Source organism: Gymnodraco acuticeps, unplaced genomic scaffold, assembly GCF_902827175.1.
Source record: "Gymnodraco acuticeps unplaced genomic scaffold, fGymAcu1.1, whole genome shotgun sequence".
In the NCBI taxonomy this organism is placed as follows: domain Eukaryota; kingdom Metazoa; phylum Chordata; class Actinopteri; order Perciformes; family Bathydraconidae; genus Gymnodraco; species Gymnodraco acuticeps.
In genome coordinates, this window is record NW_022991286.1 from 2838341 (window position 1) to 2863940 (window position 25600).

Consider the following 25600-nt stretch of genomic DNA (forward strand, 5'->3'; position numbering starts at 1 on the left):
GACCCCTTCCTCGTTTTCTGACCTTCAGCAGACGCTTGACAGTGTAGACCAGACCTCCATCAATGAGCCTGGGAGGAGGGGGGGGCTTGGAAGCGGGAACCATTTTGCTTTCCTTGACCGGCTTGAGTTTGCTTACGTGGAATGTTGGATGGACTCTGAGTGATCTAGGCAGGCGCAAACGAACAGACACAGGGTTAATACACTTTTCCACAGTGAATGGGCCTACAAATCTTGGTGCCAGCTTCCTAGAGACTACGTTCAGGGGCAAGTCTCTGGTGGATAGCCACACTTTCTGACCCGGTCTGTACACAGGTGCAGGACGGCGATGCCGATCAGCCGCTTTTTTCATGCGGGCCGAAGTCCTAAGGAGGACCCGACGTGCTGAAGCCCAAATGCCATGACAGCGCCTGACCAGTGCGTGTGCCGAGGGAACCATGACTTCTTTCTCTGTCTCTGAGAACATGGGAGGTTGGTAACCGTAGACGCACTGGAACGGGGTCAATCCGGTGGCAGAGGTAGGCAATGAGTTGTGGGCGTATTCTACCCACGTGAGGTGTTTACTCCAAGAAGCTGGGTTTTGGGACACCAGGCACCGGAGGCAGGTTTCCAGTTCTTGATTCAGTCTCTCCGTTTGTCCATTTGATTGGGGATGGTAACCGGAAGAGAGGCTGACAGAGGCCCCGATGAGGCTGCAAAACTCCCTCCAGAAACGGGAGACAAACTGAGGACCCCGGTCTGACACGATGTCCTTGGGAAAACCGTGGAGACGACAAACATGGTGCAACAACACTTCAGCCGTTTCTTTGGCCGATGGCAGTTTAGGCAAAGCAATAAAATGTGTCATTTTAGAGAATCTATCCACCACCGTGAGGACGGTGGCGTTACCTTTGGATTCTGGCAGTCCGGTGACAAAATCCACTGAGATGTCGGACCAGGGCCGACTGGGGATAGGCAGCGGCCTGAGCAGACCCATCTGGGCCCTGGAAGAGGTCTTATTCCTGGCGCAGATGGTGCAGGCGGCCACATACTCCTTGACATCCTTCTCCATAGATGTCCACCAGAACCGTTGCTTGATGACGTACATGGTTTTTTTTACCCCAGGATGGCAGGTGAGCAGCGAGGTGTGAGCCCATTGAATGACCTTAGGACGCACAGTTTGAGGAACAAACAACCTATTTGGGGGGCAACCCCTAGGTGTCGGGCTCTCACCGTTAGCTCGTTTCACCTCTGTTTCTATTGGCCAAGTTACCGCTCCAACCACACAGTTTAGTGGAAGGATGAGCTTTGGTTCCTTTGCCGAGGGTTCAGGATCAAAAACACGAGAGAGTGCATCTGGCTTGACATTTTGTGAACCGGGTCTAAATGACAAGGAAAAGTTAAAACGAGTGAAGAACAAAGCCCATCTTGCCTGACGTGAGTTCAGTCTCTTAGCTTTTCGGATGTACTCAAGATTTTTATGATCCGTCCAGACTATGAATGGTTGCTCTGACCCCTCCAGAAAGTGTCTCCATTCCTCAAGCGCTGTTTTGACTGCCAAAAGTTCTCTGTTGCCTACATCATAGTTGCGTTCAGCAGGTGTTAACTTACGTGACAGAAAAGCACATGGGTGAAGTTTGCTGTCCTTGGCTGAACGTTGTGACAACACAGCCCCAACTCCATCATTGGAAGCATCCACCTCCACCACAAACTGCCGTAGTGAATCAGGAGTGATGAGAACAGGAGCAGAGGTAAACCGTCTTTTCAATTCCTGGAAAGCTTTGTCGGCCTGTAGAGTCCACAAAAACTGAACATGGGTTGAGGTGAGTGAGTGGAGAGGTGCAGCTATGGAGCTAAAATGTCTTATGAAACGTCTGTAGAAGTTAGCAAAACCGAGAAATTGCTGTACCTTCTTCCTGTTGGTGGGTGTGGGCCAATTTGCGACAGCACTGACCTTGCTTGGATCCATCTTGACCTGGTCCGGAGCAATGATGAAGCCCAGGAATGAGACAGTGGTCTTGTGAAATTCACATTTCTCCGCCTTCACGAATAGTTGGTTTTCCAGAAGGCCTTGGAGGACCTGGCGGACATGCTGAACATGGGACTCTTCATCAGGAGAGAATATCAATATATCATCCAGGTAGACAAACACAAAATGATTCAAATATTGTCTGAGCACGTCATTCACAAGAGCCTGAAATACAGCAGGAGCATTAGTTAGCCCAAATGGCATTACTAAGTATTCATAGTGGCCACTGGGGGTATTGAATCCAGTCTTCCATTCGTCCCCCTCCCTTATCCTGACCAAGTGATAGGCATTCCTCAAGTCAAGTTTAGTGAAGATCTTAGCTCCTTTTAACAGTTCAAAAGCAGTGGAAATGAGGGGGAGAGGGTACCTGTTTTTTACCGTTATATCATTCAGGGGAGAGTAGTCTATGCAGGGTCGGAGGGATCCGTCTTTTTTACCCACGAAGAAAAATCCGGCGCCAGCAGGAGATGACGATGGACGAATGAGGCCCGCCTTCAGAGATGAGTCAATGTAATCCGTCATAGATTGTCTTTCAGGACCAGAAATTGAGTATAGACATCCCTTGGGAATGGGGGCACCCGGTAGTAAGTCAATTGCACAGTTATAAGGTCGATGAGGAGGCAACGTAGAGGCCCGAGTCTTACTGAAAACCTCCCTCAGGTTGTGGTAACAGGAGGGAACATTGGGCAGGTCTGGTAAGTCAGAGGCATGGTCATGAGTTACTTCCTTCGTCTCCACCTCACTACCTGAAGTAACCCTTCCTACAGACAGCCCTTCAACTTCTCCTGGTGAAACCAAACATGTATGATTACATTCTCTTCCCCAACCCTTCACCCTACCAGAACGCCAGTCAATGTGAGGGTTATGTCTTTTCAACCATGGGAAGCCTAAAATCATAGGGTGTTGTGAGGAGTCGAATAAATGGAATGTCATGAATTCTGTGTGGTTGTGATTTATGATAACCTGGACGGGTTCTGTGTGGTGAGTGACTTGAAACAATAATCTTCCATCAAGGGCACTGGCATTTAAAGGTTGAGCTAAGGGCATGGTGACAATGTTCAAGCTTTTGGCAAAATTCCAGTCCATAAAACTTTCGTCTGCTCCTGAATCAATGAGAACATTCTGTGTTAAGGTTTTCTTACCTAATTTTACTTGGATAGGAGTCAGCGTACGAGGAGAGTAGTCAGAAGTTAGTCGGCTCACCAGCGCCCTCCTCTTGCCTGGGGAGCCCCGTCTTTTAGTGAGCAAGCGGCCATCAGGTGTCCACGATGCCCGCAGTAGAAACACAGGCCCTGGCGGAGGCGCCGTTCCCGCTCCTCCAGTGAAAGTCTTGCTCGGCCAAGTTGCATGGGTTCCTCTGATGTGGTGGATGGCGTTGTCAAAGGAGGCTTGATCCAGACCCCTGGAAACGAATCCTCCCTCATCCGGATGCCACGAGGAGGCCCCCTGGAGCTTGGTGAACGAACTGCAGGATGTTCTCTTTCTTTTTGTCTATCCCAGAGCCTATTATCTATTCGTATAGCCAGAGCAATCACAGAGTCTAAATCTTCTGGAAGATCTAATGGGACTAAGTGATCTTTGACAAGGCCTGAAAGTCCATTTACAAAGGCGTCCAGCAAGGCCAGATCATTCCAGCCACTGTCTGCTGCTATTGTCCTAAACTCTATGGCATAATCAGACACTCTTTGATTTCTTTGCTTGAGTTGAACTAGAGCTTTAGCCGCTTCTCTCCCTGGCGCTGTACGATCAAAAATCTTTTTAAGGGAATCAGTAAACAGTCCGAGTGATCTGCAAAGGGGAGAGTCTCTAGCCCATTCTGCTGTAGCCCACGCTGCTGCTCTACCAGTCAAGTGTGTTATCATGAAAGCTATTCTAGACTGGTCTGTTGGAAAAGCAGAAGGCTGATGTTGATAATGCAGGTCGCATTGGACTAAAAAAGGACGACAGTCACCTGAGTCACCGGAGAATTTCTCTGGAGATGCGAGACGAGAGCATGAAGAAGAAGTAGGTCCTTGAATCACAGCCTCAGGCAGGGGTGCAGCCGCGGAAACAGTTTGAGATCCAGCTTCCAGGTGGGCAAGGACACGAACAAGCTGATCTGCCAGGTGGTTTACTTGGCTGTTCACAGATGTTTGGAAGCTTTCTTGACGACCACTCAATTCTCTCACTCCCTGGTCAATTGATTTCAGCTGATCGTCATGCTGAGACAAAAGCGTGCCTTGTGAGCGCAGAGCTGCTCTGAACCTGTCTGGGTCGGCTGGGTCCATTCTTTGGTCAGTTCGTACTGTTAAGAATGTTACGAGGCTCAGGACCCAAATGCACAACACCAGAAACAGATTAGAATTAACAAGGTCTTTTAATTAAGGTCAAATACAAAACGCTCACTTGGAGGATCAAAAACTCTAAACCAAAAAACATCTACATGACTATCAAAAATATACTTCACACGATCAAGGGATGACTGGCAGGCTTGACGAGACAAGACGAACTGACACAAGACAAAGGGAGACGCAGACTATATATACACACTAGGTAAGGGGACACAGGTGGCAACAATTAAGGGAGGGGCTGACAATCACACTGGTGGGAAAAACACACCAGGGCAGGAATGCTCTGAAACGAGAGGGAAAGGTTACTACAAAATAAAACAGGAAATCACAAGACAAGGCAAAAGACAAAAGGACTGAACTAAATAAATTAACTTAACACAACTGTCTAGACACCACAGGCCCTGCGTTAGATGTTGTTCCCCATTCATTTAATAAACAGGATTTGCACATTTGGTTCCCCATTTCGACCACCTTTTGGAGAAATAACCAAGTTAGTTTTATTTCTAAATATTAGATATCAAATGTCTCAGGTCAGTGTGACATACAGAGAACTTTTATCAGTTTTAAGTCAAACACTCATAACCATTTGAATCTGATATAGTGCTTTTAACTTATGAGGACATGTTTACTTGGTCTATCTCAGAGAGCGCCAGATTTAGAGATTTTACCGGAAGGACCACTTGAGTTTGAAAAGGCGGACACAGGTTCAAGTATTCAAATGTTGTTCATTACACCCTGATAATGTTGGGTCTTACAGCTACTTGCTTTAATAGAAAAATCACAAGGGCATTGGGAAAGCTGCCTTAGTTTGGTAGACAACAACAACAACAACAATAATAACATATTAGACACAGATAAACATTGCCTATTAACTGTCCCTTCAATAAAATGTCTTCTGAGATCTCCTTACGTTATACTGAAATCTTCCGAAGGTATACAGAGACATCTGCTGGCAAAGCACATCAACACCATGGTGGGAGTGAAGAATGTTAATTGTGCTACAGTTTGATGCTAACACATGCTAACCTATTGCACTACAATCATGTTATATGTGTGTTTCTGGTAAAGATAACATAAGTTGTTTGCCCTTGCCTAAAGTTTGATTTACAAAGACAAAAATCTATACTGGCTTCGATGTATTGTGGTTAGATTGATACAACCTGGCAGAGAAAAGCAACAGGGTCCTTAATAATGAAAACAAAAAACAACATTTTAAGCTTTTTTATTGTTAATCTGTGAGGTTTTCTTGTGAAATCATATTTGTCAACATATGAGTCAAAGACTTTTCTCCCTTCCTTCACAGTTCTTTATTTTTTCACCCACAGTGAGCCTACTACGCGGTGAGGAGAGCATTTTGACAGATGATGCAACATATTTGAAAGTCATTGTACAGTTTGAGTGCAAACATTCATAACGTAACTTCAAGGTGACATTTGAGTTTGCTCTACGGAACTATAATCAGGCTTTTTCAATCTGATAAAGTAAGTTTACTCTGTTCCAGTATATAAACAGGGACGACTAACAGTGAGTGCAGTACAGTGCTCACTCTCAGCCATGATGATCCCTGTTGTGCTCTCTACAGTCCTGCTGCTGCTGCTTCCTGGGACTCTGACTCAAAGTAAGCTTCAGGACAGTTTATATAACTTTATCCAAAATAATTGTGATTACTTACATTTTAAATACATTTTCCTCTGTTTTATTTCAGGTTTTAGACAGGTTCCCATTGATGTGGTGGTGGAGAACAGCTTGCATGACATTAAACCTCTGACCTTCAGCACACATGTGGCTTACAGAGGGATCCTGCTGGGTGCGCTGAAGGGACTCATGGACACGAATGCAAACTTTAAGTAAGATCGTAAATTCAGTTGTTGACTTTAGGAGGAACTCTAATAAACTCGGACAACCTTGACAGTGTTCCGATACTCTGCCAGAGACTTATCTTGCGGTTGTTGTGGTTCAACCTGAATGCTTCTGTGATGCTCATAGTAGCAGCAGCTTTTTACAAATACTCCAAGTAACTTAATTGATAGTTGTTGTTGTGGAAATAATTATCATAAGACGCCAATTAGTAACATACAGGACAAACCTTGATGTCTGTTTACCTTCTTTAAGGACACAGGCGGCTTAGCCAATAATGTTATTGTTCCCATTCTGTGACCGGTCAATACTGGGATACAGATGGTCTGTGTTGTGGGTACACTGGGACACTTCCTTCTCTGTATTTGTGGACTCCAAGGTAAAATCTTCGAGGTCATAAGTGTCCGAGGCAAGTAGCTCTGTGTTCCCACACTGTTTAGGCTATCTCCTCAAATATGTTGTTTACTCTCTGCGAAACCAGTTAGATGGGCTGGCAAGAGAGAGGCTCTCCAGAATTGACGTGGCAACTCTACCGTGAAGTCAGAACCTCTGACTCTTGGACTTGTGATGTGAATCCTCCGGCCGTTAACTCCAAATAAACCATCATGTGTTTGACATCAAAGCTACTGCTCCTACCGTGTCTCCTTCCTGAGTCGGTGACTCCCACTGCATAGCTACACAGAAGTTTCCTCTACAGTTGTCAATTGTTCTTCTGTTTGGTCCTGCAGGTTCACATACTCAGATAATCCAAACTTTGGCCCGTACCTGGAAAGTGTGAATGGGGTGGCTGGAAATGATAAAGACCATACATACTGGCAGCTAATGGTCAAGACTGCAGATGGTAAAGTCATAATACCGGATGTTGGTAAGTCTACCAGTCATATGTCTGTCGATTACCCTTTCTTAAGATGTGACTTTACTTTAAATCAGATTATAATACACTTTATGTCTCGTTATTTTGTATAGGCATCGGATGTTACATTCCCAAAGCCAATGAGCAAATCATTCTGACATTTTCGAAGTGGTGAAGATTCAGCAGCCACTGTTGGAATTGATTGGACAATAAGTGATCAACCCCACAAAATGTTTCTGTATAAAATGCTTATATCATCCTAATACAAATATTCATGTGTTGTCATTCCTTTTATTTCCTTTTTTTGTTGTTTTTAATGTTTTTCAAAGGGAAATTTAAAAAAGTGTCAGCTTCAACGTGTTTTGACAAAAGGCCTATCAACTTTTTAGAGCACATTTTGTAATACAATGAGCATCACAAATGGAATTCCATTCAATTATCTCAAACATTTTGACCAACAATGTGATTCTACAGTAAGCCATCTTTGGAAATGTCCCAAAAAAAAGTGTACCCTTTGTTTTATAGAGTTGGTGATTTTGTTAGTCCATGTGTTAATGATGTGTCTCTTTATCTTGTCCTTTCAATTCAATTACATTTGCTTTAATGGCATGAACAGCATTGCAGTTTAAAGAGGACATCATTTCGTTCCCTTTCAGGTACATATTTGTATGTAGTAGAGGTGGGGACTCGAGTCACATGACTTGACTCGAGTTGCATATTTGTTGACTTGAGACTTGCTTGACTAACATTGATAAAAGACTTGACTTGACTTTGATTTGGTATTCATGACTTGAGACTTGATTTAAGCTTGAGATAGATGACTTGAAAGGACTTGACTGTTTAAAATTAAATATTTGCGTTTGTTTTTGTAGAGAAAAACGTGATTATAGCGCAATGCGCGCAAATCTGGCAACCCACTAGAAGGCAGGAGTCTCAGTTAACATGGCAGCGGCTAGTTTTACTCCAAAAATAGTGAAGTTTGGATTCAAGGATTATTTTGTCGATGACGGTAATAAGAAGAGAACTGCGGTATGCAGGGTCTGCAGCATAAAGATCAGTGACACGACCACCACAACATCCAACTTCATTCGTCACTACAAAAAACCCCACAGAGAAAGGTGCGTGAATGTGTTGTGTTAGAAAGCTAACGCTAAATTTAAGCTACGTTAGACTTGGTTTCAAATCGATTAAGCATTGCAAAGAGAAGACAAAACGGTAAATGAACACTAGAACCGCCAAGGGATTCATTTTGACTAACCCTGATACTGACGGGCTGTCAGGAGAGGGAGAGAGGAAAAGAGATGCCTCGTTTATTTCCCCTATGTTATTATCAGAAGTTACTGTACACTTTTGAATAATGTAGTTCATCTACTTTTAGTAGTTTGTTTACATGTTTTAATTATGTTGTTTTTGTTTGTAGAAGTGCATCATTCCTTGATTTCAGTGGCGGCTGGTGGGAAATATTTTTGGTGGGGCTGTTGATATAGTGAGTAAACACATTTTTTTTCTGAGAAATGACCCCTTAAATTAGGACTTCTGGTGATGTAATGGCGCGTTTCCAGTGCAGAGCGGAGCTCGCTTTAAGCGTGCCGAGCTGTGCGGGGCCCGTTTTTGGTTGCGTTTCCACTTGGCCTAGTAACGGCTAGCGGGTCCTAATTCACAGTTTTTCTGGCCCCATCAAATCGTGGTTCTAGGGCCAGGAACAACCAGGCTGAGTCGGGCTGAGTATGCTAAACTAGAGAGAGAATCGCTGGCAAGGGGACTACAACTACAACAAGATGAATATATTTTACCGTGATTTAATTGTAATACCCGTTTCAAAATGATGCCGAATTAACAACATACTGATACGGTTAGTAAAAACCATGAATTAATGCTTTGACAAGTCTGCAGACAGACGGCAGGCGAAAAACCCTTTTAAAATGCGTGTTTTCTAAATGCAGCTTGGCTAAGCTAACGTTATATATGCTCCGACCGTCCACACTCACAACAACGGCCTATACAGACATAAATAAACCAGCGACTGTATTCTCCATGACACAGACAGTCTGTGGTTTGTACTTGTTTAACTTTTGTCTAGTTTCTGAACAGATCGTATCTGTCCCCGGCTGTTTGAAGACCAAGCATGGGAAACAAAAGACAGCATTTACCCGTTTGCATCCAGCTAGCCATACCTTTCTGGTGTACCAGCTACGTGAGAAGCCTCGTTGATACGTTTTGTCTTTTTTACGAGCTTGCTGCAATATATACAAATCGGGTTGGTCCGGTCCAAGGTCTTTAAGTATCAATTTATCTCCCAAACTTCTCCTTTCGAAAGGATTGGAGAGTAGCTCTTGCACGGAATTGGGTGCGGACCGAGGTCCGGCGACTCCACCTGCACACAAAGCCATTCTCATCCAACTACTGCGTCACCTTGGTCACTCACGAGTCTAAAAAACAACTCACGTCAACGCACGTAAGCAACGTGGGCGCCAACGTGAGCGCCCTCGTGACCAAAATATTTGACGGCGCTGATTGGCTGAAATTATGTTTCGGCGGCACAGTTTACTATTGAGACTTTTGCAACGTGCTGGTTGCTGCTGTTTGGCTCCGGGGCTCCTTGCACGGCGCCCGGTAATGATTAACTAATGCCACGGGCAAGGCCAGGCAGGAAACATGTGACTTATCAGTAACTTTAGATATCGTAACACAATTTTAAACGAGATTTTATTGAAGATTATACATTTTACTGATACCAATTGTATGATATTTACCTTGTTCATTAAAAATAAAAATATAAAATATATATATTTTTCTTTTTTAAATTTTTAAATCTAATATATTTTTTAATATATTTTTTTGTATGTGGGAAGAGGTGGGGCGGCGCCCCTATGGGCCGGCCGCCACTGCTTGATTTATTGTAAAATGAATCTGAACTTTTTGATCTGTTATGATGAAAAACTGAAGCAATTTCTAAATTAACCCAATTAAGTGAGTTTTAAATCGTCCTTCTTAGTTTATAAGGAAATTATGAAGAGGAACAAATTAAATGATTTGAAAATGATATCTATGTAGGTGCTGACACTGTTGGTGGTTCTAATGTTAACATACATTTTAATTAAATACGTGTAATGGCAAATGCCATATATGATTTTCTTACCTGGAATTCTGCCTTTTTGAACAGACTTTTTGATTGAGTCCTAGCTATATTGTCTGCAGTTCTAGGGTTAATATGAATCTAATATGATTGTCATCGGTCTAAATTAGATTTCAAATGATTAACTGTGTATGTAATGAAGATCATAGTGTGGGTTGAATCCATTTTCATAACCACTGTCTTTTAACTGATGCGGAAATGCGGAAACTGGGCTTATTCATCAGAATTTTGTATAACTTGACTTGACTTGCTTGACCTGAGCAATGACTTGACTTGACTTGCTTGACTCTCACCACAGTGACTTGACACTTGCTTGACACTTGTAAGTCAAGACTTGAGACTTGCTCATGACTTGCACATGTAGGACTTACTCCCACCTCTGGTATGTAGTGTCTCTACTGGGACATGCCTCCATGCTTTAATGTTCAAAAAGCTCTTTATTTATTTCATTCTGCCTGTGCTGCAGCACCTCTTTTCACCCTCTGTCTGAAACCAGAGTCCAGTCTGCTCTGATTGGTTAGCTGGCAGACTCTGTTGTGAATGATCAACCGCTTAGAGATGTCCTGCCCCTTAGCCTATCAACATCAATCGGTAGAAGCGCTAGCCTATAGAAGCAAGAGTGTTACATAGTGATGTCATTATGCCCAAAAACCTATATAACACACCAAAGGAAAGGGACAACCCCAAAAAGGGCCTCTTTAAAGAATAGTATAAATGCGTAACTAATACACTAGCATATGTTATCTATCCAAGAGCAATATATTGTTAAACATAGCATAACCAATTTCAAAATACTGACAGTTTATTGCATTACCTTTATTTTTCCTGTTTCTATGTTTCCTGATTCTACCTGCTTACAGTAGTAAGATTGTTGTCGGAGCGTCGATTGCATTTCTGTCAACATTTCTAAAAGTGAAGGAAGCTTCTTTACCTTAGAATATAGATTTCTTACCCACTCCTGGAGGTTGAGTTTACACAACTTATATTAAATCAGCTGTTCCTCATGTTTAAATGACCCTTGTGTGGCTGGTTGTACTATATGTGGTATTTTGATGATGGTTTGAAATTAAATGTTTAGTGGGCAGTGTGTAAACAAGAATTTGTCCTGAAATAAATCAAAGCTCAATATAAGTTTTTAAAAGGATATAATATTATATGACCGAAAAACAGGAAGACCTTTTTGCTGTCATTTCGACAATAGAAAAACAGTATTGTCCAAAAATGACTTGAACAGTAGCATCTATACAAATAGTATCAACGACACCACAATTATTATTCTTGAAACACTTTATTTTAACAGAAAATGTGTCTTCTATGAACGAATAACTACATTTATTCTTGATCAATTAAGAAATAGAAAGAGTCTTAACATTAACAAAGACTTACAGTAAGTAGACACATTACATGCTGTTACACTTGCATCGTATTCTGTTACTGACTCCTAAGACAGTTTCCTTAATTACCCAAACATTAACCAACAATTATATATCAGTATTGTGTTGCCACCTGTAAGTGGTGACCTTCATATTGTTTAGGAAATGTTTAACAGGATGAATGCCAACAATGGTGTGCATGATGTTTTACCAGGAAATTGTTTGTTTCCTGGTACAGAAAGATTCACACAAAGCATGTTCAAGTGAGTATAGTGTTATGTCTGCCTCAGTAATAGGAAAGAAGAAATATTTGATTACAAGCAGAACATTTAAAGTGAAGGTGGATTCCCATGAGACCATCAAAAAGTCAAGACATCGTAATGCGAACCCCTCTTGTTTACATTAGGGGTTATGTATCAAGCTGTTATTTATATCTGAATGTATGAAATACATAATCATACAGTGGAATCTGGCTTTGATCTTATGATGATTTCCAGTGGCGTTGGATCCTTTAGTACTCCTTAAAATTCAGGATGATTTGGTCATTTTCACTCGGAATGAAAGCTCCAATACCTGCAAACAAAAATATGATATAAATTGATTTTGAATAAGATAGTGGAAGTTGACTTTAAAAAGACAAAAAGCAGCTTGACTCACCAACATTAAGTCTGATGGTTTCGTTGGCTTTTTTGACCAGCAGCTCCCAGTAAGTGCGGTCCTTTGTACTGCCTTTCAAACCATTCACACTCTGCAGATATGGGCCGTAGTTGGGATCCTCGGTGTAGGTGAACCTGCAGGGACGACAGGAGATATCTCAATGAAGGACATGGAATACACAACATCATTATATATCTGTTTGGATAATTGCTTTTGACAGAGAAAACAGTGGTGAGTTAAACATTTTATGGTGAAAAGTAAGAAGAGTCGTAGAAGTATGAAGGAGCAAAAGACTCAAGTATCAGTGCTTCAAAATTGTGCTTAACTACATTACTTGAGTGAATGTTCTTTGTTACATTCCACCACTGGTTATAATTTAAAAAGGGGTCGATTCGTGCTTAAAGCTGATGTGATGATCTTACCTAAACCCTTTGTTTGTTTCCTGCAGTCTCCTCATTCCTCCCAGTAAGATTCCTCTGTAAACCACACACGTGCTGTAGGTCTTGTTGGGAGCGTTGGTTACAGAGTTTGACACCAGGATGCTGAAGGGAGTTACACAATCTGGAAAGAAATGAAGTCATAGTTAGTACATCATCTAAAAAAGAGAATAAAGAACATACAGGAATACAACATGTATTGTTTTTAATGGCCAGAATCAGAAACCCTAACCCTACTTCCCGTATCAAGGAAATATCTATACAGCAGCAGAAGTAAAGTGCAGATGAAGAAAAAGATTAGATGTATATATTCAATACAAAGGCAAGCTCATGTTATAACAAATACAAACAAATGAGCAAAAACAAATACTAAAAGTATCGAGACGGAAACGTTAACAAATTGTAAAGTAATAAAGTGTTAACCGCATATAATAAGTGTATAAAGAAGTGGTATTGCACACACTTTTATATTGACAGGAACTGTTATTGCATATCAGTGATATTCAAGTATTTGTTGATGTGGTCCTTTAATAAAAACATGACAAATAATTTTTTCTGCAGCTCTTACTTGGAGTTGGTGCAACTTCATCTGAAATATTTTCATCTGAAATATTTTCATCTGAATTGATTTCAGCTGGAATGCTTTCATCTGAATTGCTTTCAGCTGAAATGCTTTCAGCTGAATTGCTTTCAGCTGAAATGCTTTCAGCTGAAATGCTTTCAGCTGAATTGCTTTCAGCTGAAATGCTTTCAGCTGGAATGCTTTCAGCTGAAATGCTTTCATCTGAATTGCTTTCAGCTGAATCATTTTGAGGTGAATCACTTTCAGGTGAATCACTTTCAGCTTGAATGCTTTCAGGTGAATCACTTTCAGGTGAATCACTTTCAGCTGAATCACTTTCAGCTTGAATGCTTTCAGCTGAATCATTTTGAGGTGAATCACTTTCAGCTGAATCACTTTCAGCTTGAATGCTTTCAGCTTGAATGCTTTCAGGTGAATCACTTTCAGCTGAATCACTTTCAGCTTGAATGCTTTCAGGTGAATCACTTTCAGGTGAATCACTTTCAGCTGAATCACTTTCAGCTGAATCACTTTCAGCTGGAATGCTTTCAGGTGAATCACTTTCAGGTGAGTCCTTTCTAGCTGGGGCCCCAGGAAGCAGCAGCAGCAGCAGCAGAGCCACAGAGAGGAAAGCAGGGTTCATCATTCTGACGTCGGACTAAACCTGAGAAATAATGCAAATATCATTACAAATGACAAGATTTTTCCCAAAAACAGAACCACCTTGTGTCAAACAGTCACAACTATCTCTACTGTAACATACCTGTAGGAGTTCTCTGAATCTTTCTGAAGAAGCTCCTGCTTAGTCGTGATGGAGGGACTCCTGGACAGTATCATTTATAGTTCTCTTCCACACCTCCCATTATACTGAAGCAACCAATCACCACCTATCAGGCTGATATCCAGCTGAGTCATTATACATTTCAAAATGTTCTCACAGTCACAAGACAATATGTAAAATCATGAACAATAGCCACATTCAGAGACAGTGACATGTCATCAGGAAATAAAAATCTCTTCCTTGTTTGTTGAAAACACAGTGATGTGTACGTGTGTGTGAGTGTGAACCAGATTATGATTATTGCAGAAATGTCTCATTTAAGTATCACTGTAACTTCCTTCTCTGGTTTGATTTTCCCAGTTTGAATTCACATCTCTCTACTAAATATTCACTTCCCATTGTTAGGATTGATATTAGGGTTGTAATTAGTATGCAAGTTGTGCCCGCCTGGCCAACATTTCTATAGCCTGTACTGTTAATTGCCTATGCAGTATTACCCGTCTGGCCAACACTTCAATAGCCTGTAATAGCCAAAACTTCTATTATTTGTTCATTTCTTACCAAAGAGGTTGCTTTTGTGTGGAAGTTCCTCCACAATGATCAGTTCAGAATCAGAAACAGGTTTATTTTCAAGTAGGTTAACACCACACATATAAGGAATTTATTAATTTTTTGGAAAACTATAAACACATTTATCAGTTAATTAGTTAAAACAATTCATTTAACTCTTCTCTGGTTTTGGCAGAAAGTTATTTCTGAAATGTGTTGGGACACTTGGATGTATCCCTTTTAGTATGATAATTAGCCTGTTATCATTAGCCAGACAGCATTGTGTGACTTGTTGAACTGGTTTACCTGCATGTGTGGGTGTAGGTATTCCTTTTATTATGATAATAGGCTAAGCCAGAAATGGCTGGAGTCCGTATGTATTGGGAGACGGACACACGGTACCCCCCTGTTTCTGATGTGATGGCACGCAACAGATTCCAATATCTGTTGACATCATTACTGTGGCGTTTGGATTGTTGGACCCCAAAGCAGAGACAGACACAAGTAAAGTTCAAGGTGTTTAATTCATAATACTAGGCCATGGCAGGTACTGTCGACAGGGAGCTGGCTGGTAGCAGAAAGGTCCAAAAACAAACAGAAGGAAAACGTTCCTGGCCAAAAACTCAAAAAGTTGCACAAAAACTGCGAAGAGAAACAAAAACTCGGCTTGGGCTGTAGAGAAGCACTCTGGATCGACGAACAGCATATAATACTCTGGCAGAGTGAGGGTGTAACGGAGGTGATCTCTGGGCCCATAGATCTCGGCCTCCGTTACGGGTAATATAGCACTAAAAACATTGCATGGGAATGTAATTTATGTAACTAGTTTGTCTGTCTCTGTTTCCTGGTTTCATGTTAAAAGTGTTCCCCTTCCCCCATGTCTGTCGTTGATTGTGTGCACCTAGTGCCCTGTGTTGTCTCCTCCCCCCTCACCTATGTCCTGTTGGGTTGATTGGGTTGGGCATTTAGGCTCTGGGGTTTTGCTGTTAGAGAGGCTGGTAGTGTGTGTGAGATCCTGGTGGCTGCAGGCTGTGCCCACGTGAACAGCAGCAGCAGGATTGAGGCTGTGTGTATTGTGTTCATGCTGTAATAAATGCCCACACCGGGTTATATTTGGGACGTTCTGCCTCCTTGCTTGGTCTGGGCCGCTCAATTGTCAGCTTCACAGAGGGCCAGGCTCTTAAAGAGAGGGTTGATTAGGGAAGTGAGAACAGGTGTGCCTCATCTGCAGCCAGGAGAATACCAGCCACGCCCCCTGTCACACACCAGTCCTGCAGAGAAGGAGAGAAAGAGCAGAGAGGGGAAAAAGGACAGAAAACAACACAACAACCTAAAACCCCATGCATAAACATAACAATTACATTTTGTTAACAACTTGACAGTGTCAGAGATGGAAAAGAAAGACACACTCTGGAAACTCAGACCCTGGCTTGATACATTCAGAGAGAAATGCCTGCAGGTGGTACCAGAAGAACACAACTCTGTGGATGAGATGATGATTCCTTTCAAGGGGAAATTCAACAGCATCAAGCAATACATGCGACGCAAGCCACACCCAGGGGGTTCAAAGTGTGGGTGAGAACTGGAATCATCCATGCATCATCAGGCTTGTGTGAGCCAGGATATGATCATCCATGCATTATCATACGCACAGCATTCTCATGATAAAACTCCCGATATGATATTGATATGACACCATCTTATGTTAAAACCCCACGTGCATTTCATGCACTTACAGCCCGTTTCATATATTCACTCATCAAATCTGGACTGGATTATCCCAGAGAGTCTAAAGATTCTTTATAACCCAGTTTGAGATTTGTGAAACCTTTATTATATTTGTGAAAATACAAACACAGGTGGAAGGCTGAGGTTGCTGCAGCAGGCCAGGATCAGAATCAGAGAGTGCACCTCCCAGCTGGGCAAGCCTTTATGCCTTCTTGTATTTTCACAAATAGAATAAAGGTTTCACAAATCTGAAACTGTGTTATAAAGAATCTTTAGACTCTGGGATAATCCAGTCGAAATAAATCGGCTATGCAGCGATTTAAGAGGTTCAAACACGGAGGATTGTTCGCTCAGCGCTGTAAATTAAATGTCCCTTAAAGGGATAGTGGAAATGGAACCTCAAATAGTTTCGTTTTAACTTATATACAAGCATAATTACGTACCAAAACAATCACACCTGATTAAAAAAATATAATAATTGCCTTACGCATGTTAGAAGCACTTTATTGCAGCTTCCCCGAAGTTTTTTAGAAACGAAATGTTCGACTCAGCCAAACCGGAAGTGACGAAAACTCAGGAAGACGATACGATAACAAACCATGGCGTCTATGCAGAATGAACGTGGAAGGGCAAATATACCAGACAAAGAAGAAGGATTGTACGAGGTATCCAGTGATGATAGCGAGTCAGAAACATCCTCTCGGCTTTCCTACGAAAATGTCGTTTTAGGAACTGAATCTGAATCCGGTTCAGTAAGCGACGATGGTGAGAATATTGAGCCAGACGATGGACCATTACGTCCTTATTTGTTCGAGCCCGAGCCCGAGGTGATGGTTCACGGCATGGGCAATGGCGAGGATGACCAGGACCAGGCGCCAGATGATGCACCCCTACGCACAAATAATCTTGACTGGTAGGTCCCTAAGCATAGCTCACGCATCTTAAGATCACCTGTAGCCTTTACAAATATTAATCATTGTTAACCAGTTAAGCCCGAAGGTCCCCCCAGTGGACCCCTCCCACAGTTTTTTTTTCTCTCACATGTCTCAGGGCTTCTTAACATTTATGAAACTATTAATGTTTCATACCCTTTTAAAGGTAAGAAACTCCGCTAACTGACAATAAGAACAATTGTTGGCTAGAAAAAACACAAGAGTAATACCAAGCCTTTGAATTAGCATTGAGCGAAACAATGCTAACTAATGCTAACGCTTTTTTACACACAACACACGGTGGAAATGCCCTTATTACTATCTTAACTGCACAAACAAGATATACGATTTAAAGCTGAGACTCCACACATGTAATGTCATCACTGTAAGACCTCGAATTCCTGGAGCTATCAGCCAGAAAAGAGAAAGTAAACAACATCCGGTTCCAAAAATATTACAATAATTACGTCTTACCTTTTTTGATTTGTGATCAAAAGTTGTGTTCAACGGAATAAAAACGCATCTCAAGGTTAATCCAATGTCGTTGTGTCACGTATAATTTTTTACTGATAATCAATCATCATATTTATGGCAATATACTCGGTATAAAGTATTGCCGTCTTACAGTCTTATAGTATTACCTATAGTGAAAATTTCTGAACAAATTTCACCCACTGACGACGAATGGCTGGGTTTCTTGGAAACGCATGAGTCGATACGCCATTCTCTGCATTTGCTGTCGCACTACAGCCATACAAAACACATCTATTCACCATAATAAAGGTCGGCTATTCACATGCAAATGCTATTGAATGTCCGCCATTGTTTGTCCCTGTCTTCCTCTGCTCTCGTCATCACCCGAAGATTCCCGAAGTATTTCGTTTCATTGAGAGGGCGCAGTAAAATTGAAAATAAAATGAAACTAGGCGCATGAAATTAAAAAAAATTGTTTATTATGCTTATTTTTAATACAAATACATAAGTTAAACCCAAAATTCGCGGATTTCCACTATCCCTTTAACTTTCCCCTTAACTGCCGAATCGTATGCTCTGAATCCAGTGGCGGGCCGTGCATTTCACACCTAGGCCTTCAGTGATGTCCGACACAGTCCTACCTGAATTATTCCACCTCTTAATTAGTTACTAAATCAGCCTACTATCACCTAAAGAATATATCTAGGATTAAAAGACTAATGTCACAGCAGGATTTGGAAAAACTTGTCCATGCTTTTATCTTCAGTAGACTCGACTACTGCAATGGTGTCTTCACAGGTCTCACTAAAAAATCTATTAGGAAGCTGCAGCTAATTCAGAACGCTGCTGCTCGAGTCCTCACTAACACTAAGAAAGTGGATCACATCACTCCAGTTCTGAAGTCTTTACACTGGCTTCCTGTGTGTCAAAGAATATATTTCAAAATACTGCTGCTGGTTTATAAAGCACTGAATGGTTTAGGCCCAAAATACATTTCTGACCTCCTGCTAAATTATGAACCATCCAGATCTCTCAGGTCTTCAGGGACTGGTCAGCTTTCTGTCCCCAGAGTCAGAACTAAACATGGTAAAGCAGCGTTCAGTTATTATGCTCCAAATATCTGGAACAAACTCCCAGAAACCTGCAGGTCCGCTACAACTCTGACTACTTTTAAATCCAGGCTGAAGACTTTTCTTTTTGTCGCTGCTTTTAATTGAACTATTCATATCTTAGACTGCACTGTAACTTTTATCCATGTACTTTTTTCTTTTAATGTTTAATTGCACTGTAACTTTTATCCATGTATTTTATCTTTTAATGTTTATTTTATTAGCTTTTCTTTTTAATGACTGATTTTAAATGCCATTTTCTTAATCTCTTTCATTTTTTGTAAAGCACTTTGAATTGCCTTGTGTTGAAAAGTGCTATATAAATAAACTTGCCTTGCCTTGCCTTGCCTTGCCTTGCCTTAATACCATCATTATGACGCCATGGCTCTAGAAACTATACATTTAGACAGAAACGCAGTATAACCGGGCGTTGCATCACCTTAACATAGTCAAGTACAACAGAGTTATATTCATATTTCCGAAGCATTTATAATCAATATATCCGCATTTACAATTAAGAGTGTTAAACTACCAGCTTTAAGATCGCTTGGATACTGTCAAAACTTAAAAATAAAAGGGGCTTTTAAGGCATTAGTCTACAAAGTTTTATTAAGTCCACCAAAAGTATGTGAGCTTTAACAAGTTTGTTCACTAAACAGCGCATTGTCGCACCCAAAGCAGTTTCATTTAAGAAATGTGACGATAAAGACACAAACTATTCACTGAAAATAAAAGAAAACAAACAATTAATTTGCATTTGTTCATGAGGATATATTTGCGACAGTGGTGAAAGTGTATTCCTAGCCATGAATGTCCACTTTGATTAAGGTTAAACCAAAACAATTCAACAAGTCTCCTTGAGGCTGAACATCCGATTGTGAAGAATGTGGTACTGCACATTGGAACAAATGATGTTGTGAAACAACAGTCAGAAGTGCTGAAAGAAGACTTTAAATGTTTGTTGGAAACTGCCAGCTCTCTAAATGCAGAGGTGTTCATCAGTGGCCCTCTACCGCCAGTCAGAAGAGGAGTGGAGAGATTCAGCAGATTGTTTGCACTGAACACCTGGCTTTCAACGGCCTGTACTGACCATTCTGTTCATTTTATTGACAATTTTAACTTTTTCTGGGATCGCAGACATCTTTTCAAGGCAAATGGAGTTTGCCTGAACAAGTCAGGAGTGAAATTGTTTATCTCTAACATATTCAACTGCCTGCGTCATCAATCTGTTCCCTCTGCCAAGGACAAGCGGCAAGAGGAATCAAAACACGAGAAAGACACAACACATCGCGCAGAAAACCCTGAAGAATTATCACTGCACCCGCCTGAGGAATGTTCTGATTATGGGAGACATATGAGACACATGGAGGAGTCTCCACTGCCCCCCCCCCCTGTCAACGCCTTTGAGGATACTCCGTTCACCCTTTCACCCTCGCCCACCCTCCTGGAGATCGATGAACACACAAAGGAGATACAGAGGGTTGGCACCGATTCCTTCCTGGAGTTCAAAGACCAAACGAAGGCGATACGCAGGGCTGGCACCATGTCCTTTACCCCCGCTCCTCAACGACGCCCACCAAAATCACCGCGGAGCACCATCTCCCCCGTCCTCATCACCGCGCCTACGTCAACCACCTCCCCCCCCTGGCAGCATGTCCTCTACCCCCGCACCATCTAGCCCGTCTCCATCACCGTGCCTACATCGACCACCTCCCCTCCCTTCGAGGGGGCTTCTGCAGTCTCCGAAGCCTGATAAGGATGTGTGTGTACAAAACACAACAAACTCTTACTGATATGTGATGGGTCCAGGCTCAAGGGCGTATGGCACTCTCAACTCTTTCCAGGACATGTCGGGGCCCTGCCTGCCAGTAGGTTTGCCGATATCTGTGTTGATAGGTAATAGATTAAGAGCGGTGAATCATAGAAACAGGAAGCGCTCAAACGTTTGTGTGAGTGTATCTAATTTAGCAGTGATTCCATGTCAGCCACAGCTTGTTACAAAAAACATGACTGATAGTGTGTTTAACAAACTTAAACTAGCTTTATTAAATGTCAGGTCTTTGGCAGGAAAAACATTTTTAATCAATGATTTTATCACTGAGCACAATCTCGATTTTATGTTTTTAACAGAAACTTGGATTGAACAAAATAACAGTGCAGCTGTTCTTATCGAATCAACCCCTCCCAACTTTAGTTTTATGAGTCAGGAAAGAATGCATAAGAAAGGGGGTGGAGTTGCTATTCTGTTCAATGATTCCCTTCAATGCAGGAAGACATCGTATGGAAACTTTGATTCTTTTGAATATGTGGCCCTTCGGCTGAAATGCTCCTCTCGAGCTCTGTTCCTAAATATCTATAGACCACCCAAATACTGTGCAAGCTTTTTTGATGACTTTACTGAACTGCTGTCTATAGTGTGTATTGACTTTGACCGTCTAGTCATTGTTGGTGATTTTAACATCCATGTTGACAACCCCCAGGACAGAGGGGCTAAAGAACTGTTTTGTGTTCTTGATAGCTATGGACTGACTCAGCATGTGACGGAGCCCACACACAATAAGGGGCACACTCTGGACTTAATTATCTCAAAGGGTCTGAATATCTCTAAGGTTGTGGTGACTGATGTTGCACTCTCTGACCTTTCCTGTGTTTTCTTTGAGAGCTCTATTTCTGTTCACAAAAATGTTCAAAAAGAGGTAACCACAAAGCGATATTTAACTGAAAATACTAGGGAAATGTTTACTCAGAATTTCTCTTCCACACTTGCCCCTGCCAACATCTCAGTAAATGAGCTAGTAGATCATTTTAATTCAAAAATTAAAAATGTTATAGATGCCATTGCTCCAACTAAGGTAAAGGAAGTGTCTGGCAAGAAAATATCTCCATGGAGAAAGGCCATGACTGTGAAAACAGAAAAAAGAGAATGTCGAAAAGCTGAACGCAGGTGGCGAAAAACAAATCTCCAGGTTCACTTTGAAATCTATAAAGAGAGACTTGGCCTTTATAATTTGGAATTGAAAAACGCACGACAATCGTTCTTCTCTGACATCATTACCAAAAACAAAAACAACGCACGTGCCTTGTTTGCTACCGTCGACAGACTAACTAACAGTAGCCTCTGAATTTCTATCCACCAGGGCGTGCAATGATTTTGCCTCCTTTTTCACTGACAAAATTCAGAAAATCAGACAAGCAGTCAGTGCCTCTGCATCAGGAACAGCAAATGTGTTGTCCCTATCTCCACTTAACATCAATTCAGACATCATGACACAATTCCATCAGATTAATGATAAAAACCTAGAGGACATTATTCAACTTCTGAAATCCTCCTCTTGCTGCCTTGATATTATTCCAACAGGATGTTTCAAAGATGTTTTGCCTTGCATGGCCTCAGATCTACTTCATATAGTAAACAAATCTCTTCACTCAGGTATTTTTACACAGGCCCTGAAAACTGCAGTCATTAAACCGCTCTTAAAAAAGAATAATCTAGATGCTTCAGTAATGAACAATTACAGGCCCATATCAAACCTCCCATTTCTAGGTAAAATCATTGAAAAAGTTGTTTTTCAACAGTTGAGTAATTTCTTGCATTTAAATAACTGTTTTGATGTGTTCCAGTCAGGCTTTCGTCCAAACCACAGCACTGAGACTGCTCTTGTAAAGGTCTTTAATGACATCCACTTAAACACAGACAGTGGCAGAACTTCAGTGTTAGTATTATTAGATCTCAGTGCTGCGTTTGACACTGTTGACCACAGCATATTACTAGACCGACTGGAGAACTGGGTGGGACTTTCGGAAACAGTTCTGAATTGGTTTGAATCCTACTTAAAGGACAGAAACAACTTTGTTTCTATAGGTAAATACACATCTGAGTTGACAAATATGACATGTGGGGTTCCTCAAGGCTCCATCTTGGGGCCTCTTCTCTTTAACATCTACATGCTACCACTGGCTCAGATAATGAAGAACAACAAAATAAGTTACCATAGCTATGCAGATGACACACAAATTTACGTAACAATTTCACCAGGAGACTATGCTCCAATTCAAACACTGAGTAAGTGCATTGAACAAATCAATGACTGGATGTGTCAGAACTTTCTCCAATTAAACAAAGATAAAACTGAGGTAATGGTTTTTGGAGCCAAGGCAGAACGTATAAAAGTTAGCGCTGAGCTTCAGTGTGCAATGTTCAAAACAACAGATAAAGCCAGAAATCTAGGTGTAGTCATGGACTCTAACCTGAGTTTCAACAGTCACATTAAAACTGTTACTAAATCAGCCTACTATCACCTAAAGAATATATCTAGGATTAAAAGACTAATGTCACAGCAGGATTTGGAAAAACTTGTCCATGCTTTTATCTTCAGTAGACTCGACTACTGCAATGGTGTCTTCACAGGTCTCACTAAAAAATCTATTAGGAAGCTGCAGCTGATTCAGAACGCTGCTGCTCGAGTCCTCACTAACACTAAGAAAGTGGATCACATCACTCCAGTTCTGAAGTCTTTACACTGGCTTCCTGTGTGTCAAAGAATAGATTTCAAAATACTGCTGCTGGTTTATAAAGCACTGAATGGTTTAGGCCCAAAATACATTTCTGACCTCCTGCTAAATTATGAACCATCCAGATCTCTCAGGTCTTCAGGGACTGGTCAGCTTTCTGTCCCCAGAGTCAGAACTAAACATGGTAAAGCAGCGTTCAGTTATTATGCTCCAAATATCTGGAACAAACTCCCAGAAACCTGCAGGTCCGCTGCAACTCTGACTACTTTTAAATCCAGGCTGAAGACTTTTCTTTTTGTCGCTGCTTTTAATTGAACTATTCATATCTTAGACTGCACTGTAACTTTTATCCATGTACTTTTTTCTTTTAATGTTTAATTGACAGCACTGTAACTTTTATCCATGTATTTTTTCTTTTAATGTTTCTTTTATTAGCTTTTCTTTTTAATGACTGATTTTAAATGCCATTTTCTTAATCTCTTTCATTTTTTGTAAAGCACTTTGAATTGCCTTGTGTTGAAAAGTGCTATATAAATAAACTTGCCTTGCCTTGCCTTGAGTACTTTTACTGCACAGCTGAGCCAGTGCGCCACACACATCTCTATATCTCTTGCAGAAGCATCAAACATTTATTTTTTATATATTTGTCATTTTAATTACATATATATTCATTCGTTAATATTGATTTAATATTAACGACATAAAATGACAAAAATATATTAAAATAAAATAAAAAATAAAATGCTTTGTACTCACCAAAACAACTGATTATTTGAACACAAAATCCATCCTCCTTTCTTTCCTCAAGAAGACTTCAATGACTCTGTTGTACAGTTTATCTGTGCGTTTCAGTTCCACCAATAAGTCATTTTCTATAGACATGAAGGCTAATGATGAAAGCCGAGTCTGTCCAGTAGAATTTCTGGCATAAGTTTTAATTCGCTTTAAGGCCGAGAATGACCGCTCGACAGAAGCAGTGGACACAGGGATAGTCACTGCCACACATGCCAATGTGTAAAGCTGCCCCATGCTCTCACTCAGATTTTTCTGCTTAAGGAAATCAAGGAGATCAGTGGGACTTTTCCCTTCAAAATCAGTCATGGCATACATTACAGTTAGTTCTGTTTTTAGCCGGGACAGATCGAACAGTGTTCCGTGACTCTGTTAATTTGGCTAAGGCTGTTTGCGGGAATTTTTTCGTGGTCTTGAAACCTACTCCGTATCTGGCAAAGAATGTTGTCCAGAATATTGCTGTGGAGTTGTTGGTAGTATGCGCGAAGGTCTCCTTGTGCTGTACGTGGGCCTCTGCGTGCGCTCGGACCATTTGAGATGCGCGCTGTGTCCTCGTAGATCTGACGAAACTGGCACCTCTCTCGCTCAATTGTGTCACAAAACTCGTTCACCCTTGTCAGACAGAATTGTACATCCAATGTTTGTTTCTGTAGTATTCCAAAGAGCACATCTGAATGCTTAAAAATCCCATTGAATGTTTCAAGCAAAAAACAAAACTCAAAATCATCCAGACGTGCATTAAATCCATCAGCGCTAAGCATAGTATCCCCATCATACTCCTCATGATGTTCCAGTATGTGGTCAAACACCTCCTTTAGGGAAACTCTCTTCTCAAAGACTGCATTGACCAATCTCGATGTATATTGCCACCGCGTTGGTGCAACATTAGGAAGACGACGCTTGCAAATGTCCTCCAGCAGTTGCGTGCGCTTAGGGGATCTGGAGAAAAATGCTCCAAGGCCATTGAGGCTGGCAAAAAAGACCTTGCATTCTTTAAGCTTTGAGGCCCCTTGAGTCAGTACTAAATTTAGTCGATGTGCATAGCAGTGAATGAATAAGGCCATAGGTGCCCTCTCCTTAACTTTAGCCTGCACCCCATTTAGTCCAGATGCCATGACCGCTGCGCCATCATAACACTGTGCCACAACTTTATCCAGACTACATTCATATTCCTCCATGAAATGGAAAATAAGAGCGGCAATGTCATCAGCTCGCTTGCCGCTTGTAACATCTTCAAATCTGACAAACCGCTCCTTGACACCTGTGTCCATCACATAACGCAGGACAAGTGCCAGCTGTGCTACATTACCCACGTCTGTCGTCTCGTCCACCATAACAGCGACAAAGGGTGCTTTTTTAATCTCCATTTTGATCTCTTCTCCCATCACTTCAGCAATAGCATAAATCAGGTCGTTTTGTATTTTGCCTGACGTCCCAGTAAACACTTTGTTTGTGGACAGGTGGTAATGCAAGTCTGTGTTGTTCTCAGCAAGCAAAGAAAGAAGCTCCACGT

General features: G+C 41.4%; 1 protein-coding gene across 2 annotated transcripts; it reads right to left on the reverse strand.

The window, feature by feature from the left end:
* Positions 1–11450: 11450 nt before the first annotated feature.
* LOC117562122 (nucleolin 1-like) lies at positions 11451–14022 on the reverse strand. 2 transcript variants are annotated; one of them, XM_034239906.1, is made up of 6 exons: positions 13974–14022; positions 13742–13874; positions 13217–13666; positions 12634–12772; positions 12212–12345; positions 11451–12127 (listed from the first exon to the last, which is right to left on the reverse strand). In XM_034239906.1, exons 2-6 carry the CDS (start codon positions 13854–13856, stop codon positions 12066–12068), a joined length of 900 nt encoding a protein of 299 aa, XP_034095797.1. In that variant the 5' UTR covers positions 13857–13874; positions 13974–14022; the 3' UTR covers positions 11451–12065. The 2 variants fall into 2 exon arrangements, with proteins under 2 accessions (XP_034095797.1, XP_034095796.1); XM_034239905.1 differs by having other exon boundaries at positions 13217–13874.
* Between the last annotated feature and the right edge of the window lie 11578 nt (positions 14023–25600).